Raw genomic sequence first — 20,665 nt, 5'->3', positions numbered from 1 at the left:
AAATGTGATGTAATTTATTCCTGCCCTCTGCTGGCCACTAAAAGATCTGTTGTAGCTATGTTGTATGGATTATCAATATCAACTGAAAGCGACCCAATTCTGGGCCCCCTCTCTGTACTGTCGAGGTTATTTGTGATGGGACTTAACGGTACTGATGTTTTGGGGGTTTTCTTTGCAGCGCTCACAATAATTCACTTGTTTTTCTTTCATCTTTTTCACAGTACACCAGTAGTTTCTCCATTTCAGGACATTCCAAATTGTACTTCCTATGGTCAATGTTTGTCCAACAGATCTGATTTTCCTTTTCAGTTTCAAAATGGAATGCCTTGACTAGCGATGCAGCGCCAGCTGAGACTCCTTGTGTGGTTAACTTCATTTCCACACCCATTAGACATAAACAGACAGAGACTGAAGTTAAAAAAAAAGTCATTTATTTGAAAATGTGAATAAAGTGATGCACTGCATTTCAATACATAGAGATGAAAATGTTTAAAACCCATTTAGTTGCATTATGAGTCTTTAAAATTCCTGCGAATTGACATCTTTGCTGGACTCTTCTGCCCTCTGGGTCTTCTTGGGCAGCAGCTGAGCGTGGATGTTTGGAAGAACGCCGCCCTCAGAGATGGTCACCTCTCCAAGCAGTTTGTTGAGCTCCTCATCATTTCTCACGGCAAGCTGAACGTGACGAGGGCCAATCCTCTTCTTCCTGTTGTCCCTGCTAGCGTTGCCAGCCAACTCCAAAATCTCAGCACAGAGATACTCGATCACTGCAGTCAGGTACACCGCTGCGCCACTTCCAATACGGGGAGCATAGTTGCCTTTGCGCAGCAAGCGAGCCACGCGACCAACAGGGAACTGCAGACCAGCACGGGCAGACCTGGAAACAGAGGTCTTGGCCTTCACGGCAGCAACCTTCTTTCCACGTCCAGACATTACTGAAACAAGTTGAGGAGATTGGATTGTCTGCAATGGCAAGAACAGAAATTAAAGATGAAAAATTAATCCACCACAGTCAGCAAACTAAACAGTCCAAAATGTTGGCTTTTAATCATTCCATGATTGAATTAGAAAGTTAATAGAAAATTAGCCTACAGCCTTATGCCTACTACAACTTCACAAAATTAATGATGAAAGCAGTGCTCAAGAATTCTATAAATACAACCAAAAACCGTAATTTCACTTACTTTCACTTGCAAGCAGGAGCCACAGTTCCAGAAGATGTTTGTTGCCCTCCAGTACTCACAAGGGTCTTTTATATTGTGCTACCCGATTAGAGAGAAATCCTAACACCTGGGTAGAAAGTCCCAACACCTGATTTCAATTAGTGAAGAGCTGTGTTAATTGATAGTTATTAGGCCGTTGTTGCAGGAAATATCTGACAATGTGCCGTTCTGTAAAAAAATATATATCTCAAGGAGTCATACTTTACTCTAGTTCCATTTAAAAAAAAAAAAAAATTCTAAAGCAGTTAAAGGCAAGGATTAAAAGGTTGTTGATGTTTCTGGCTGGCCCATCAATGTAGTCTAGTCAGATAAACCACATTGACACTGATACATCAGGAAAGATGCAGATTTGTTTTGAATGCTGAATTTGCTATAAATCAGGTGACTGCAACATGAACAAATCAGCCTGCTGGAGTAATTAATTAGTGAAATAGCCTCTTAAGTGCACCACAATCTACAATCAATCTACAATCTCAGAAACCTCTCTCTGTCTCTCTCCCCATACATGGGTTCTCAGTATTTATCAACACAATGTTATGAGGAGGGGCAAGACACTGGCTAATTTGTTGACCAACAGCAGTTTCCAACAGAGCCATCTAATAACAGAGTCACGTCACTCCCATAGACCTCTATGGACCAATCTTTCCACAGCAATGGCGGCTCTCATGGAGCCTCACGGAGCGTTAACATGGAAATCCCCATTGACTTTAGTTCTATTAGAAGTTACTTAGTTCTAGGTGGTGGCCGTAGAACACAGAAAATGTGGTAAAGGTAATGTAATTTGTTTGTACTTAATCTTTGTTTGGTATGTGATGGTTCTGTGTTAGTTTCCAACGAACAGAAGTTTACTGTTAAGAAGCATTTTAATCTACGCGAATCACATCACCAACCGACTTCCTGGTCCCCGGTTTGCGCAACTCTTATTAGACGGCTCTAGTTTCCAGCAATCAGAGGTTGAGTTGTGCGCAGCTAGGTTCGCGCAGTCAGGTTATAAACAAAATTTGGAACCCATGTATTGTCTCTCATGTGTTATATCCACATTTTTTGTTTCAATGTTTTATTATCATGTAGAGAGATGTATGTATGGTATGGATGCTCTACATGTTATACTTTCGTACTGACTTTTACCATATTTCTAAGTTTCATCTCATCTCATAACTCAAGTCTCAGGACAATAAAACGGAGGCACAGACTATTGCTGAAGATAGATGAAGAGACAGGGGGTGCATCCCAATATGTGACCTTGCCTCCTCCACTTGTGCTTGTCTCCTCGTCCCGCCTCCTGGCCCCTCCTCCGTGGAGAAAACGATAAAGTTTCCCAGCTGTCAGCCTAGCCACAACAACTTTTGAGGGACTGTTTTTCATTCACCATCCCAATTGCAAATGAGAAAAAGACTTTACAATTGAGCTTTTGCAAGATATTGAAATATAATGCTGTTGTCAGTGATGTCATCATGACGAGAAGCAAGTGGAGGAGGCAAGTGGAGGAGGCAAGGTCGCATATTAAGACGCACTCAGGGTGTTCGAACAGAAAAGGGAAGGAGATGTGGAAGCGAATATATAACAGATGTTACATATTAGGCATAATCACTGGTAACCAGTGGATGCTGCCATTTTAACCAGACATGACATGAAAGAGGTACACTTGATTCGATTTCTCACCTCTGACAACAGCACATCATTTAATTTTAACACAACCAAATTTGAAAACTCAGACAATTACATGGAGTAAATCTGACAACAGCAAGGCCACTCCGCACATATGGGGTGTTTCTACTTGTGTTTCCTGTGCACTTCGTATCTGTTAGTGATGTTAGTAGTGTAAGTCGCTTTGGTTTTAAAAAAAAGGGCCTGTCAAATGCAATATAATGTAATGGAATGCCATTTAAAAGGATATTGCAGCCAAATAACAGCCTGTCTTATCTGAGACTGCAGAAAACTAGTCAGCCCCACCCTGATTGGCCGACTGGGGGGACGACGGAGGGGGCGTCAGCCTTAGCTCAAAGATAAGGCAGGGCAACTGCATGTTTGTGTTTTTTTTCTCTTGGGTCCATAACCTCCAGACATACGTGTTGAAGGCATGAAAGTGACGGTGAGTTATATGTTGCCGTGTTTGTTCTGTCTTTGAATATCTCACATTGAATTTTGTGTATTCATATTGCTGGATTACTGATAATAAGCAATGAGTGGTCTGGCTTTCCTAAAGCACAAGTTGCATTATTTTCAAGATTGTCTCTACTGTATGTTAAAGCGATGGTTCGGAGTAGAATCACCCTAATGCCATTTGAACCGTGACACCCATCCACCTTTACACCCGAAGTGTTTTCTGCCGCAGACTTACATCAACAGAGTTGCCGTGTTATTCGATGTTTATTCCGGTTAGCTTGACTCAAGCGCATATGGATACTGGGCACCGTCTCCAAACTTTCCCCACAAAAATAACATGTCATTACACCAAACTTCTGCAGTAGCAAAAATATGGTCTGTACTCACGAAACGAAGCATTTGGAAGTTTGGAAATAGTCCAGGAGTTTAGTATTATCAACACAAGCTGAATAGCTTCTCTGCTGCTAAAGCTGTGCCAACGTTACTTCCGTCATATGAGACAAGCCCGTAAAAGTCTTCAACAAACTTCCAGACGAGAGTGTTAAAAAAGTTTTCACTGAATTGTGATTAAGGCTTATATTTTCAAGGCAATACTTAAAAGATATTTCAAATCTTACCTACTATCAATTAGACAAGGATTTTCGTTATCAATACTGATGCTGAATTCACTTTTCATTGTGCATATTATGAGCTTCGTTGAGGACTCTTACATGCTTGTCTTAGATGACGGAAGTAACGTTGGCGCAGCTTTAGCAGCAGAGAAGCTATTCGGCTTGTGTTGATAATAATAAACTCCTGGACTATTTCCAAACTTCCAAATGCTTCGTTTCGTGAGTACAGACCATATTTGTGCTACTGCAGAAGTTTGGTGTCATGACATGTTATTTTTGTGGGGAAAGTTTGGAGACGGTGCCCAGTATCCATATGCGCTTGAGTCAAGCTAACCGGAATAAACATCGAATAACACGGCAACTCTGTTGATGTAAGCCTGCGGCAGAAAACACTTCGGGTGTAAAGGTGGATGGGTGTCACGGTTCAAATGGCATTAGGGTGATTCTACTCCGAACCATCGCTTTAAGTGCTGTAACTTCTAATGCTTAACTAATTCTATAGATTCCTTAAATGTTTATTTTGAAAAAGCGTTTTTCACAACTTCACTATTTTCACACCAAATTTCAAGGTCTACCTAAGTTGCAATTGCAGACTAATATGTTGGTAGAGGGTTTAAGTGAAAAACACAAACCTGTTTGCTCATTCATAAAGTAGCTATCCTAAAAAGAACTCTGTCAGATTTGAAATGTCGGGCTAAATATTTACTTAAATCATATGAGTCGATAAAATACATTTAAAAAATCAAATTATATATTTTATGAACATAGTTAGCAACACACTTCAACTATTGTCCTTGTATAGTGTGTTGATGGACATTTTTGACAGAGGTGAGCCTCCTTCACCATTAATTTCCATTTCTCTGATCTACCTACAGATAATGGCCGCTACAGATTGCCGTAAAAAGGGGGGCGGGGTCACCTCTAGTGTTATTTTCTACCTCTATGGTCTTCATGCATGTGTGTGCGAGACTTGTGCGATCACACCAATTATTAGGCGCGTACGAGTTTGTTGCGAGCGTCGATGTTGCGAAAGGCACGTGAGCGAGAACTTGTTGTCACGATGTGGGTGTTATTAAATACAGCGCATTTACAGTCGGCCACAAATATGAACGAGACTATGAGCTCGCACTGGTTTGCTCTACTTACACACCACGTGTGAGGAGTGGGGGGACAGGCAGTGAGGAGGAGCCGAAGTGGGGACCTGCGCAAACTTGTGTAGAGGTGTGAGACAAGACCCATATACACACGTGAGTGAGTTGTTGACCAACCAGTTCATGGGCGCGTGACCTCGGAGGCAGTCCGCCGACGAGCGTTGAAGGGGATAAGCAACTGCAGAGGTTGCAAGATCTGACTGCAGTCGCATGCATCCCGCGATAGTTTGACACCATGTGATATGTCACCTCGTCAACGCAACATCGACGAAATTTCGAAGTTTGACAGGAAATCTAACCGTCATGCAGCATTTTCATCCAGGGTGCATTGCTGTCTACATGCGCATGTATGCGTTGACGTGAACTCGTACGCGCCTATCGGCCGCTACAGATTGCCGTAAAAAGGGGGCGGGTCACCTCTAGTGCTATTTTCTACCTCTATGGTCTTCATGCATGTGTGTGCGAGACTTGTGCGATCACGCCAATTATTCATGAAAGGTCTGTGCTAAATTACCCAGGCTCCGCCCTCGCAGTGACACAAAGTCATGATAATCAGGCTAGAGTTCAATAGCTCCTAATTACGTATATAATTGTTTACAGGATCCTGGATGGCCTTTTAATTTAGAGGAAGACAGCAGTGTCTGGAACAAAGGGGACTACATTTATGGAGCATAAAAATAATATTATTTTCCTCTAATTTGGACTAAAAATGCAAGTAAACACAATATTATTTACAGAGCAGTTAAATAATGTGGGACAAACATTTATCCATATTTTCTTTTTTGTCGTAAACACAATAGGCAGGATACACATGTTTTTTTAGTTTGATTGATCGCATCAGATCAGACAGTCTATCATCGGGGCCGCTGGTAAGAGGCCTTTAATGACATGGTGTCCGTTGCAATATGCGACCTTGCCTCCTCCACTTGCGCTTGTCTCCTCGTCCCACCCCCTGGCCCCTCCTCCGTGGAGAAAACGATAAAGTTTCCCAGCTGTCAGCCTAGCCACAACAACTTTTGGGGGACTGTTTTTCATTCACCATCCCAATTGCAAATGAGAAATAGACTCTATAATTGAGCTTTTGCAAGATATTGAAATATAATGCTGTTGTCAGTGATGCAGGGATTAAAGCAAAAAAAAGTCATCTGACTGAACTTTTTTACCGGTTAGGTACCCGATCGAGTATCACTCCGTAACCCTACGAAAACCAATGTAGCCAGGCTTTGCCCTCATAACGAAACATACACTGGTTTTATGCAAGGAATGGTGCCAGAGCCAGCACTAGGCATAGGCAGACAGGGCAGTAGCCTAGAGCAGAATAGACCTATGTCTTGAGGGCGCCAGTAATACCAAAAAGTGCCACAAAATCAGAACTTCAACCAACATAAAACTTTACACTTCACATTAACAATGAATATTCATTATACACTCAGTAGGCCTATATACACTCTCAGTATGAATGTACCTGTAGGTACTAGATCAGATGTGCTCAATCAGATGTAGGCCTACAATGCTATGTTTACAGATGCCAATTTCTAAATACAAGAAAAAGGAAAGAGGGAAAGGGGGCAGGCCTAGGCCACCAGATTGACCGGAACTGGCTGAGAATGGAGGGATAATGGATATATCAGACTGCAAACATTGAACTGCAATTTGGGGCATGTTTTGGTTATTTCCTCTTATTTCTACCCATTGTTTATGAATTGTTCACAACATTATGCAGAATGGATTCACAATGAGTGTTGCTTCAAAATGGTCTAGCTGATATCACAGAATTATTGACTTGGAATTGCAATGCGTTGATACAGTGATCCCATTATGGTTGGTTTTTTTTTGTAGTAGTAGTAGGCTATATTTAGTCTTTCCCATCAGAATGGGCAAACACTGTTCTGGTGAAAGCACTGGTGCGCATTGCTTGCAGTATTTCTGACATTTAAAAAATAATGCACTGGTCATAGCAATCAGAGGGAGAAAACTAGTTGTTGGTTATTTTGCATGTTTTTCGCTATTCATCCTGTTAAAGATAACTTGAAGTTGAAGTTTACAAACAGGGTGCGGTAGTCTACCTCTTGTGTTCTACCGTTTTGAAAACCTATGGCTACCGGTACTTTTTTGCTTCTCGATGTGCGGTGACAGGCACACGCTTACCATTGATTTAAAAAACGTCCCCGATTCCTACACGCACCCGTGTTCTCTCCTACAAGCTGACACGACACAAGCAGACACGACACAGTCACAGACATACGTCTATCGAAAGTAACACACTTTCCCAAGCTTGTCGCGTAACTTTCCACTCGAATCAAGGCAAATCACCCACCTATCAGTCTTGAGTGCGCAAATAACTGAACTCAAACGAAGCGTATAGTCCGAGAAGATGGGCACAGACGTTGAGCCACTCAAAAACAAGCACACACACACAACTGTTGCTGCACACTATTCCAGTTAGCAAAAATAGCATCACACAGTAGCCTACAACAAGCCTTGAAAGTGAAACAAACACCGAAACGGCATTTATTGACCATGAGTCCACCCATCAGAACACTGCTTCCCAGAACAAGACATAAAATATTGGCTCTGCCAGGGATAGCCTCCGTGACCCCTGTAAAATGCAACCCATTTTTAACTTATTTCTTAAATATATATCGACAACAACAAAGTTAATATGCTATGATTACAGGTGAGACTGTAAATTGTCAGAAAGACAACTAGAGCTAGTTCTACACGTAGCCAGTCAAACGCGCTAAACTTTGATGATGAAACGCATGGTATTACGCATGGTATATCCTAGCTAGCTGCCAATGATAGCCGTCCCATTGGGGCTATGAATAATGTTAGTAAAAGTCACAATGCCTAAAAGGAAACCCCTTCATGAAAAGGACATCATGCGCAGTCGAAGTAAACTATTCTTATTTTTCTAACTATCCATCACGGCAGGTGCAATGATAATGGGAACATACGTGTCCTACCTTCTTCCAGCTATGCATTCCATGCATATGCATTATTATTAGCCCATATTGGAATATCAGTCCAACTCGTTTAATGATGGTCATTGCACTTTAAAGACATAGTATTACACTTATTTTCTTTTCTGCCATCAGCAACAATGTTGGCTATTTTTTTTTTTAATCTCTCGCGCTGCGCCGCAACTGATTTGTTGACCGCTCGTGTACTTTTTTTTTTTTTTTGGAACACGGAAGACGATGGCTCAAAACTACTGAGTGAATCTGTTGTATGACACCAGCGTGTACGCCTATAACTAAATCCGTACACCAAACACACCTTTCCTCCGCTTCTCATGACCAGGAGTGCTCTCGTTTTGAGTTCAGTTGGAAAGTAAAAATTGTAAATTAATTGACATGCATTATAAGGACGGAAATCCGTCCAAACGAAAATCGAGTTGACGGAAATCCGTCATAGCGACGGAAAACTTTGATCCCTGCAGTGATGTCATCATGACATATTACTTCCTGTAATACCAGGCAAGTGGAGGAGGCAAGGTCGCATATTGCAACGCACTCATGGGCTGTGTCTCAAATCATGCACTTGTGCACTTCGGGCACTGTTTTTCAGTGGCTAGGGTGCTCACGCTGAAAATTTCAGTTGAGCCAGTGCACTGAAAGCGCCAGGATGATCCCCTAACAATAGCGGAATAATGCAGTGCTTGAATGATGGACACTGCACGCACTAAATGGCAGCCATGTTGACAATGACACAGAGGAAATGTGGCATTCAGTTCAGTACAAGAGTGTGGTTAACAGTCTCCTAATTCTGTAAGTAATGTTGATGGAACACCAACCTTTTTATGCCAACCAAAGTATTGTATGTGTGATTGTTGCCCTTTGGGGTGAAGGAAATGGAAATGCAAGCACCAGATGCTGTGCATTGTAAACAGTAGCCCACTCATATTTTGGCGAGCTAATGCCATGCTCAGCTGTCACTTCCAGCGAGGGCACAGTGCATAGTGCTCAACTTTTTCCATGACACTATGCACTAAAGACCTCAGTGCACTGTGTGCACTATGCACTGACTGTCAGTGCACTGACACAATTGCGTGATATGAGACATAGCCATGGTGTCCCTTCCATTGCTCATGGCTCCATTGGCCCAGGCTACCACCAGAGCGCTCAACCCAAAGGAGAGGAGATGGGGGAATCACAGAGAGGGCCTTCAAAATACCAAACTCCACAGCTTTCACTGTCTGTTTCAGACGAATTCTTCCGTGACCTTTCTAGTGTAGCCAACCAGGCTCCATTGCCCCAGCATCAGCAATAAATGCGTAGGTCTTTCTCGCTTTTTTTGGGTGGGGGGTATATCTTTATTATTTTTGATAGGACAGTTTGAGAGATGACAGGAAGTGAGTGGAAGAGAGAGATGGGGGAGGATCAGGAGATGAGCTCAGGCCGGAATCCCCGGCGTGACAGTGTGTCCTACCGTTTGAGCTACGGCATGGCCAGGTCTTTCTTACTTTGTGCTGTCCGCACACAAAAAAATAAGAATAAATGAAAATGTGATTTTACAGCATCAAGTGATTTTACACGTGATTTTACAGAAGGATTATCCCTTTGATTGTTATTATACAATAATGGATGACTTCATTATGGGAAACCCACACTACACAGACATCATGCTAGCCGATAATAACACATGTTCTGTATCAAAATGAGGATGTACAGAAAGGCATGCGATATCCAAGCTAATGTTTTTTTTCCTCACAGGAAAATGCTTCCCACATACAGCATTCTATTCCTGTTGCTGCCGTGGCTGATGGGATGCCGTGGTCAAGCTCCTGGTGAGGGCTGTTCCAACTGCGAAGTTTTCGCCGAGAGTGTCGTAGCAGTGCCCACCACACTGAAACCTGGGATCAAAGAGGTGTACTTTGTGGGAAGTGCAATCGATACAATTCCAAGAGGGGCATTCTCCACAAATCCTCAGCTTGAGAAGATTGAGTTCCTTGGTACTACAACGCAGTTCATTGAGCCTGGAGCATTTGAGGGTTTGAAAAACCTTTTGACGATTGAAATCTCTAATGCAAGGCTGGACTCAATTCCCCAGGGAGTGTTTAGGGACTTGACCACTCTGCAAAGCCTAAATGTTAAACTCAACAACCTTCAGAGTTTAGAGAGAGGCATATTTGATGGCCTTGTGAACCTACAATCTTTAATGCTGCACATTAACAATATAACCGAAATTGAAGAAGGAACATTTGATCAGCTACAAAATCTTGGGATGCTTCACCTGGCAAAGAATAAACTTACCTCCGTTTCTCCATCTCTGCTTTCCCAACTGAACAATCTCAAAGTAATTAGATTATATGAAAATGAATTGACATCTGTACCTGACGGCATATTTGACAATCAAAAAGAACTTATAGAGATTGCTTTACACAACAACAAGATATCGGACATAACTCCACAATTAATTCCACATAAAAGTAAATTAGTTAAGCTATTTCTAGAGGGTAATCTCCTGACACAGTTGCCAACTCAGATGTTTCTTGACTTTCCAGCACTGAAAACATTAACACTACATGATAACCAACTGACAAATCTTCCCCAAAACTTATTTGGAGATGTGCCTAGGCTTACTGAGCTAAGCTTTAAGCACAACAATCTTACGTCACTTCCTGTTGGGGGCTTAGGAGGAGTTAAAAAGCTTCGCAAGCTGGATCTATCTGAGAATAAATTTGAGGATTTGATGACAGAGTACTTTGAAGGTCTGGACAAAGTCACTGACCTGAATCTTCAAAAAAACTTTATAAAATCCATCACACCAGAAACGTTTGATAAAGTGAAAGCAGTAACGAACCTTAAGCTTTCTAAAAATCAATTAACATGGCTACCGGAGGATGCATTCAGCTCCTTGCCAAAGCTAAGTAAGTTATACCTTGATGGCAACCCTTGGCACTGTGACTGCAAACTAATACCCTTTTACTACTGGTTGGAAAAACAAAGCAGTATATTAAAATCAAAAGTAAATTGTGCCACACCCGAGAATTTGAGAGATAGAGAGATAATCCTTTTACAGGAAGAGGACTTTGTTTGTCCGACTACATTGCCAACCACCGGTTTTAAGCATAGGCCGGCTAGACGGTCGCCTAGAGCGCCATGTGAAGAAGGGGCGCCGAAATGGCGCTCTCCTATGCATAATTTTGCGATATGAAGTTTTTTCATGAAGTCGCAATCAACAAAGAGTGGCGAAAGCGCTCCTCACGGCAAAGCGCCCCTCAGCCAATAGAGCTCGAAAGTCCCGCCCCTTAGTTCCGCGTTTCACGGGACCTCAGTTGACCATCTAACAACATGGTAGCGAGTAAATATCTTCTGATCTCAGTCATGATATGCGCTGGGCTCCAAATATGCTGTTTAAGAGGATAGATAAAGATTATTCAAGCAGAAGTATCAATGTTTTGTTCCGAGGCCGTCGGCATGAAAAATGTGAAGAAACACAGCTTTCTAAAAAGTTTAGGGGTTCATACGAAAAATTAAGCAAAAATATCAGAAACAACATATATGGAGCTCGTGGCACAACTCGAAGGGGATCGAAATGCCATTTTAATACCGCCATTGGATTACATGCTACGATTTTCGGCTAAAAACGCCGTTGAGGTCCCATGAAATCGGGGGAAGTGACGTCACTTTCGAGCTCAATATCTCTTCCAACTGTCTCTGGGAAGTCTGTGAACCAATAAACAGAAAGTTCTGAGAAAGGGGGCGGGACGAGTGACAGCGTGCGGTCTATTTTGAAATGGGGCACCTAAGTCACGCCCTTCTACTTCCGATCCATGGGGCAGGAGCTCGCAAAATTTTGAATGCGAGTCAAGCTAAATCCTCATCCCGTTTGGCATGTGCTCCGGATTTCACATATGATGATAGTGAATTTGAAAGGTTTGGATTTGCGTCGTAAGACCACTCATTGTCGGCACGCAAGAAACGTTATTTTAGCTTTTGTGCAAAACTGTGTTGGAGACTACACTTGCGCCTCGCATATCTGACGTGAACCGAGGCACAGCCAACCCTACCGCTGCACCGTGGCTTAAGTGGCTGCACGTCGGACATGCGACGTCTGTTGTGTAGTCCAAATAATTACATATTTTTGCACACTCACAACTCAAAAATCGCTTGCCAAGTGAAGTCAACAAGCACACCATTGGTTGTTATTAACTCTGAGGCACAGCATATGTGTGATCGACGGGGAAATGCGAGGTGGGTCGGAAAATAGCTTTGATCAGTCCATTACAGCCCAGTCAAAGTTTTTCCGTTGCCAGCCCCAGAAGCCGCCCGGAAGGGGTGGAGACTTAGGTGCCCCATAGGAGACTCACTCGAGAGACAGAGAGGGCAAGCGCAAACAGCAGTGCTCTGCTGGATGGAGATTATTATGTTCTCATTAAACCACTCATTGCATGATGCAGGAGTTGCAGAGGGTGGTTTGGAACTATGTTATTTAATCAGCAACCGTTTGTGATTATGGAAAGCCTAATAGTTGTGTGGTTACTATTTGGAATTAGAGAGAAAAAGAGCTTTGTTTTTGATCTGAGAAATCGCTAGTTAGCATGCTAACATTAGCCAAGTATGCCAAGCAATGAAATCCAGTAAAGTAGCTGTTAGTAGTCTACTCACTACTCACTAACACCCACCTGATGATACTTGCTTAGGTTGACAAGCAATGTAAAGTAAGACTGGTGGAATGTTTAAAACAATTTTAGCTGCCATATCTCCTTCCATCCACATGAATTACCTGCTTGTTGTAAGCTTAAAAGTTTCCAGACCAGAATGACATAGCCTACATGAATCATGTAACAGAACCATGCACAGCATGTTTTCATGCTGAGTGATGTAGTATTGCAGACAAGTGAGGCTATTTACTATATTTTGTATATTATGAAATTCAATAGCGTGAGCTCTTCTCCCTTTCTTTCACCCTGTCCCTCCAGTTCAAACACAGACAGCCCCCTTCTCATTCTCCTACTCACAAATGCACCACTATTTCCAGTCCAGAAATGAAATTGATTTGGAATCATAGACAGCACAAATGTGTAGCTTATTAAAATTGTTATGCTGCCATGCTTTGTGATGCTGTAGTGTAGATAGGCTATCAATGCAGACCTCCTTGGTAGGCCTATTGTCTACACATGCATTTTACATGCAAATAACTGTATCACTCTCCTGGCATTTCAATTTCATATTACAATTCAAACACATTGATAACCTCCCTCTCATCTGGGGTTGGGGGCCCCACCACCATCACACCCAACACACCACACAGTGAAGCTACTTTCATGCAACTCAATCTGATGTGTTGGTCGCCTGTCAAAAAGAACCAGAAATCCATTTGATGCAAAACGGTTATTGTTCTTGATGCTATTTAGTTAAGCTTACTACGGATATTACTCTTGTGTTCTGTAAGGTATAAGAAAGAGGTTTTTTTTTTCTTTCAAAGGTAAGGCGGGGGGGAGAGGGGGGCGCCAGAACTCAAACTCGCCTAGGGCACCAAATAAGCCAGAACCGGCCCTGCAACCACCACAGTTTTACACACCACAACACCGTTGCCCACAACAACAACGACCACACTGCCAACCACAACTACCACCACACTGCCTACAACAACTACCACACTGCCTACAACAACTACGACACTGCCTACAACTGCCACACTGCCTACAACTACAACACTGCCTACAACAACTACCACACTTCCAACAAGAAGTAGCCTGCAACACTACCTACAACTACAACAACTACGACAACAACTACAACAATGCCTTCAACAACTACAACACTTACAACAAAATGACTACAACACTGCCAACAGGGATGTCAAACCCAGGCCCGGGGGCCAAATTTGGCCCTCCTAGCCATTTTATTCAGCCCGCGAGATAATTTTAAATATGTATTATTTGGCCCACATACACCATTGATGTATATCGTAACAAGACTTGAACATGTAATTTGATGTGAAATTTGGCTAATGAAACAGCTCACACTCATATGCAATACCATATGATGGGGAGTGTGTGAAAATTAACTGAGTATTAAGTGCATGCACACACAATTTTAGACAATTTGGATAAAATAAATATTGAGTTTGGCCCGCGACTTCATTCCAGAAATTGACTTTGGCTCCAGATGCAGCTTTGGTCGATCGGGACTGGCCCAAAGCCCCAGCAAAGATTTTCTCAAGTAGATACATCATCTCCGTTCGTTTCTGGGATCCATTTCACGACGGGTGAACTCCCCCTTATAGAAGACCAGTGGGGTTTGATAATAAATTACTCCCCTAGTGTACATTTGTGGAAATGAATCCTTGGATCACCGCAATTCCCTTAGCACTGCATTTGGCGATTAGATATCGAATTTTGAAATGCAACACCGACGTGTGTCCTCGACAATTTCACCTTGAAAGCTATATAGTTATTTGAATAAACGGAAAAGGGAAAAGAGGTGTGTGTTTTGTGTCTTTTTCATTGCACATCACATCACCAAAAGACTGAACACAGGTGTGTGGAATACCTACAGCTGTATATAATGACGGCAAACGCATTGCCTTCATAATGACGGTCGAACAGGTTTTAGTTCAGACTAGCATTCTACACTGTGACTGAGAGTCTGTGACCAGTTTCACAAAGAGAACAGTGACCAGTGAAATACAAAATGCCCAAATTGTGTGCTGCAGTAGGTTGTACTAACAAGCACCTATTTGTTTTTTTCATTCCCCAAGGATGCTGCATGGTATGTATTCACAGAGCTTATTCATAAGCCAACGGTTTACCTGTGCACACGGTCATTGGCTGGACTGATAGTCACCGAATTTCAGCTATCATAAGCAATCAATTCCACTAAGCCTACTAAGTGTGACTGGGAGATGGTGTGTGTGTGTGTGCGCGTGTGTGTGCGTGCACGGTGGGCAGGCACATATGCTGTCCCATGTAAAGTAGGTGTTCACATCTCTTCAATATTTTCTCACAGGCTAGTGTCAAAAAAGTGTGTAAAACTGTAATAGGTTACACACTGACACCTGCACCAGCCCTGGAGTATGCAGCCATTTATTCCACTGCCTGGAGGAATGAATAAATGAATGAATGAATGATTCTTCTTTTTAAAAAAACAATCCTATGTCAATTCAAGACGAGAACAGTGGCTGATAAATGTTGGGCAGCAACCTCACACGTCTACCTGCCTGTCTTACACTGAGCTCCGGAGAGGAGGGTATGGTGTGTGTGAGGCACACTTTGAGACAGGGATGATCATTCAAATGGTAAAGTGAGCGCCTACAGGTCTACAGGAAATTTCTGCTGCCCTCCCCATCAACTTCGCAGCATGTGGGGCACTTCCAAGTAAGAACAAAAGTAATGTTTGTTTTTCAAAAGCCTGTCCTTCTATTTTTGAAAACTATTCTGTACGGGTCATTTGATTCAATACCACTTCACTACATTTCAGCAAGGATTTCTGGACTCTGTCCTCCAACAGATGGCCCAAATAGCCACAAGGGACAAGGGACGGCACTGATGGCCTCACCACGAAAGGTGAGGTGGCCAATCAAGCAATGGTTTTGATGGCACAAGGTGTGGCTTCCAGGGTTGCCAGATGAGGCTGATGATTTCCAGTCCAAAAAATGCTCAAAACCCGCCTAGAGGCTCAAAATCCCGCCCAATTCTATTAATTTCTATTGGAAAAATTGGGCGGCCTTTTCTGCTAAATGCCATTTTTACCCGCACACGGCCATCCTAAGCAGCCCAATTGGGCGGGAAACAGCCCAATCTGGCCAATTGGAAACAGGTAAGTAGCCAGACCGTTTTTGATGTTTCTAAAAAAACACATGTGACCAAGGGAGTAATTTTGACTTTGTCATTGGTAGGGACACAAAATTGGTGGGGGTTCGGGGGTTTCTCCCCCGAGAAAATTTAGAAAGTACAGTTGTTAAAAGTACAATTTTAACTTAATATGTGAATGTATTAGCCTATGAATGAATGTAGCGCAATGGTTTTAGAGGGGGGTGATTTTTCACCATTTTCATTGAGGGGGGGGGGGGGGGGGGGGGGGGGGGGGGGGGGGGGGGGGGGGGGGGGGGGGGGGGGCTGATTACCAATCATAAGTTCAATCATAAGTTCATAAGTTCAATGAGCAGATGATATGTCAACTAGCGTTCCTTAGGAAGTTGGTCTTTCAATCACACGGTTGCAGGCTTAAATCCCACCCTTACCTCTGTTTACACCTCCATCCATGACTGGAGTGAAATTGACCAAAGCAGCTACACTGTGTGCAGAATTATTAGGCAAACATGTTTTTTGACCATATTGTCCATTTTATGCGTAGTTTCTGCCACCAACCTTTATGAACATGAAAACCTATTGGATTTAAGCATTCCAGATCATGCATATGTGTATAATAAGATGGGGGTGTGATCAAAGGAGCCCAACACCCAATATCCGGTGTGCATAATTATTAGGCAACTTTGCTTTCTCCTGGGAAAATGGGCCACAAAATAGATCTAACAAACTCTGAAAAGTCTATAAACAATTTTGAAGTCTTCCAGAGGGATGTGGCTCTCTTGAAATTGGCAAGACGTTGGTAACGTTAGCACAGAAGTATCAAATGCACCGTTGCAAAGTCATCAGTCTCACATGAAATGTCACTGCCAAAAATTTGAAGAATTTAAGGTGAAACTACAAGAAAAGTATTACCCTGCAGTGCTATCATATTCCAGAATGCAAACTTACATCAGGTGTCCAGAAGAACAGGTTGTTGAGCACTCAGAGACATAGCAAAGTTAAGAAGGGATGACACCAGACAACCATTTAACAAGTTAATTAAGTCAAGACTGGGTCAAGAAATACCCTAGGACAGAGGTTTTAAAGGTATTATGGAGTGGTGAAAGTGACTATTGACAGACAGGGTGGATGAGCCCATAGCTGGATCTGTGAGGGAAAAGTTTGCAACTTTCAAGAAGACAATGGTATTTATCAGAGCCATCTAATAACAGAGTCACGTCACTCCCATAGACCTCTATGGACCAATCTTTCCACAGCAATGGTGGCTCTCATGGAGCCTCACGGAGCGTTAACATGGAAATCCCCATCGACTTTAGTTCTATTAGAAGTTACTTAGTTCTAGGTGGTGGCCATAGAACACAGAACATGTGGTAAAGGTAATGTAATTTGTTTGTACTTAATCTTTGTTTGGTATGTGATGGTTCTGTGTTAGTTTCCAACGAACAGAAGTTTACTGTTAAGAAACATTTTAATCTACGCGAATCACATCACCAACCGACTTCCTGGTCCCCGGTTTGCGCAACTCTTATTAGACGGCTCTGGTATTTATGCAGTATTCTGCTGGCATTTGAGTAGAACTCAGGAACTCATCTGAGTGTGCACATTACCGATCTAGCCATGGGCTCATCGATCTGGTCCATTAACAGTCACTTTCACAAGTTCATAAAACCATTGACAAAATTGTCTAAAGACCTTTCTTGACCCAGTCTTGACTGCATTTCTTGTTGAGTGGTCTTCAGGTTTCAACCTGTTTTACCTTGGTCATGTCTCTGAGTGCTGCATACAATGTTCTTGTGGACACACGATGTAGGTTTCAGTTCTGGGATATAACAGCACTGCAGGGTAATCATTTTGTGATAGTTTGACCTTCAATTCTTCTCAATCCGGCAGTTACTTTGTGAGCACAATGCATGTGACACTGATGACTTCGTAACGGTGCATTAGACGGATATGACCAATATCTGGGCAATTTCAAGACAGCCATATCCCTCTAGAAGACTTCAAAATTGTTTATAGACTCTTCAGAGTTTGTTAGATCTCCTTTGTGGCCTATCTTCTCAGAGGAAAACAAAGTTGCCTAATAATTATGCACACTAATTTTGCCCTGATATAGGGTATTGGGCCCCTCCGATCACACTGTCTCTTATTATACCAATATGCATGACCTGGAATGCTTAAATCCAATAGGTGTTCATGTCCATAGAGGCTGGTGGCGGAAAATATGCATATAATGGACAATATGGTCAAAAAACATGTTTGCCTAATAATTCTGCACACAGTGTAGTTCTGATCCAACATTGCTCCAGAGACTGTTACCAATAATAAGTCACTTTGTGTTCAAATGTCAGCAAAGTGGTATAGTATAGCCTAACATGAAAATGATCACCAGTTCTGCCAATAGGCCTAGCCTAGGCCTACTCACTTTATTGACATTTAGGCCTATTTTAACAGCAACAAAAATTACACTGACATTTGAGAACCTTTTCTTGAAATAAGCGTGCATGTTTTTTAAATAAAAAATAAATAAGACAGGGCCTAGAAAAAAAATGTTTTGGTTCCGGTAGTTTAAATAGGCTACACCCGTATCAGTAGTCGATCAAGTGTGCATTTCAACTCGTTATTATCTGCGCTGCGCAGAGACCACATTTCTCCTTCACCTTTCTCCCCCTCTCTCTGCTTGTCACGCAACTATTACGCATCTGCAGAGCTCCGGTCCCTGCACCCAAATAGTGAATTAGAAATTGCCGATGATGTCGGCACAACTGTTCGAATAGGCTAATTAAGATTCAGAACCGTTGTAGGCCTGTACGTAGGACTATCTACTACATTTCCCCACAATCTGATTTAATGGCGAAGTTATCCCTCTATCGCCTTTCATAAAAGTTTCATATCATAGGCTACAAGCTTTTAAAAAAAAAAAATCATATCCTCAGGTGTCGCCACAAACTCCTCGCTTGAAACAAAAAGTAGGCAGGCCAATGTAGCAGAAATAGTAACGCACAGTGTTTTTTTAAAAGTAACTCTAATTTGACGTTTTGAAAGTTAGACTAGGCTACTCGTTAGGCCTACTGAAAAAAGTAGTCCGACTACAGCGTTACCGGCAACACTGGTCGTGATTACACAGTAGGGGGCTAAATATTGGTAGGGACGTGTCCCTACCGTCCCTACCATAAATTACGCCCGTGCATGGGACACACCATAACATTGGACCCTCACAGCCCTCAATGACACATATATTATGTATTCGTAATCACTGTAGGCCATAGCTTACTTCCTGGCCAAGAACACCCTCTCCCCACAGGACACGGCCACAGTGCTCTCACTGGCTGTGAGGAAACTGGGAGAGTATGGATTTTATGTAAGCTTGACATAAGTTATTTTAGAAAGACTTGCTTGTGAAGTATCTCAGTATCTCAGTGAAGTATCTCAGAGAGGCATAGGGGAAGGGGTTGTATTTATTTATCTGTCATTTTATGTATTTATTCTGTTCTTAGGTCCTGTCTTTGTATAGCACCCTGACCACTTGAATTTCCCCTTTTTGGGACATTAAAGTTTACTTTGACTTTGACTAACACCCTCCCTCACAACAGATCATTTCAGTGGTTTGTGACCAAGCCCCCTCCAACACGAGGGCCCTGAAACTGCTGGGGGCCACTCTAGATGCAGCAGACACCAGAGATGAGGCACATTGCATAACTGTGGATGGCAAAACCATCCCAGTTATATTCGATGTGCCTCATCTCATCAAGAGTGTGCAACAACCTAAAAAAGCATGGCCTGACGGTTAGTTTTGTATTGTATTTTGTTATGACTATATGGCCATGACTGAAACACTTGATTGGTTAACATTACACATGTTGTATGTGTTACACAGTTTGGACCGAAAAAAAATGAATGGGGCCATTTTGACAGCTTTTATCGGCTGGACAAGAAAAATGCTGTTTGAATGGCCCCAAAAATTACAGCGACATGTCACCCTGCCACCATTTATGAACATGCGTGTGCGCCTTGCAACCCAAGCTGGTAAACACTGTTTTTGTGTTACTGATCCCTCTCCTTCTTAGATGTACCAAAACTCTCCTTTCATTCAGATCTGTTAACGACACATTACAGAAAATCCAAGCCATGACATCTCTCTCAATCTCTCCATCTGTCCTTCTCTCACACAGATACAGTTGACACATGGCCAAAACTGTGGACTGTAGTCTATACATGATCTCTATAATGACCGCAAAAAATGAAACCAGAGCTTTTCTAACAAATGATTGATTTGTCTGCTGAATGTTACAGACCCAGATTCACTCCCCCATGCCAGTGTGGCCGCCTTCTCACCATCAGGAGCGTCCTTCGGATTTCAGGGCGGCTCGGGAAGGAACCTGAAGGATTTAGATTCCTCTGCACAGCCAAGCTGAACCAGGACTGTCTGGAGGTATGGAGGAAGGCATTGACAGGAAAACACACAGTCATAGACATTTGACATCCATTCATTCCAGTCACAACATCCTCTCCTGATCCCCCCACAAGCCGGGAGTTCTCAGCAGCCCTTAAAAGTGCCTCAATTACAGTTCTGTCCAACACCCCAGGGGCAACTGTATGGGGGACAGTGGCAGTCCTCTACTGACAGCACAAGGTGTGTTTAATACTACCAAAATGCATCCTAAAATGTGTTTTGGATTACATTGTATTTGTTCCAAAGTATAATAATGGCATAACACACTCCCTTTGCAGTTGTTGCACTTCATTAAACCTACTGAGCTGAGATTATAGGCTACTATACATAGGCCTACCTTGATAACAATCTCCTCCTGTACA

The 20,665-nt window shown here is 42.6% G+C and overlaps 2 protein-coding genes across 2 annotated transcripts; one reads left to right on the top strand and one right to left on the bottom strand.

The window, feature by feature from the left end:
* Positions 1–407: 407 nt before the first annotated feature.
* On the bottom strand, positions 408–1,300 carry LOC134451069 (histone H2A, sperm-like). The gene is made up of 2 exons (XM_063201217.1): positions 1,185–1,300; positions 408–963 (listed from the first exon to the last, which is right to left on the bottom strand). Exon 2 carries the CDS (start codon positions 931–933, stop codon positions 520–522), a length of 414 nt encoding a protein of 137 aa, XP_063057287.1. The 5' UTR covers positions 934–963; positions 1,185–1,300; the 3' UTR covers positions 408–519.
* A 1,298-nt stretch (positions 1,301–2,598) lies between these two features.
* On the top strand, positions 2,599–20,265 carry LOC134451543 (carboxypeptidase N subunit 2-like). The gene is made up of 6 exons (XM_063202049.1): positions 2,599–3,315; positions 9,807–11,209; positions 15,552–15,607; positions 19,113–19,211; positions 19,444–19,636; positions 20,144–20,265. The coding sequence occupies exons 2-6, from the start codon at positions 9,811–9,813 to the stop codon at positions 20,263–20,265; spliced, it is 1,869 nt and encodes a 622-aa protein (XP_063058119.1). The 5' UTR covers positions 2,599–3,315; positions 9,807–9,810.
* Positions 20,266–20,665: the final 400 nt, after the last annotated feature.

This window comes from Engraulis encrasicolus, chromosome 6 (assembly GCF_034702125.1).
Source record: "Engraulis encrasicolus isolate BLACKSEA-1 chromosome 6, IST_EnEncr_1.0, whole genome shotgun sequence".
In the NCBI taxonomy this organism is placed as follows: domain Eukaryota; kingdom Metazoa; phylum Chordata; class Actinopteri; order Clupeiformes; family Engraulidae; genus Engraulis; species Engraulis encrasicolus.
The sequence above is the reverse complement of the archived record's forward strand: the minus strand, read 5'-3'. Positions and strand labels throughout refer to the sequence as shown.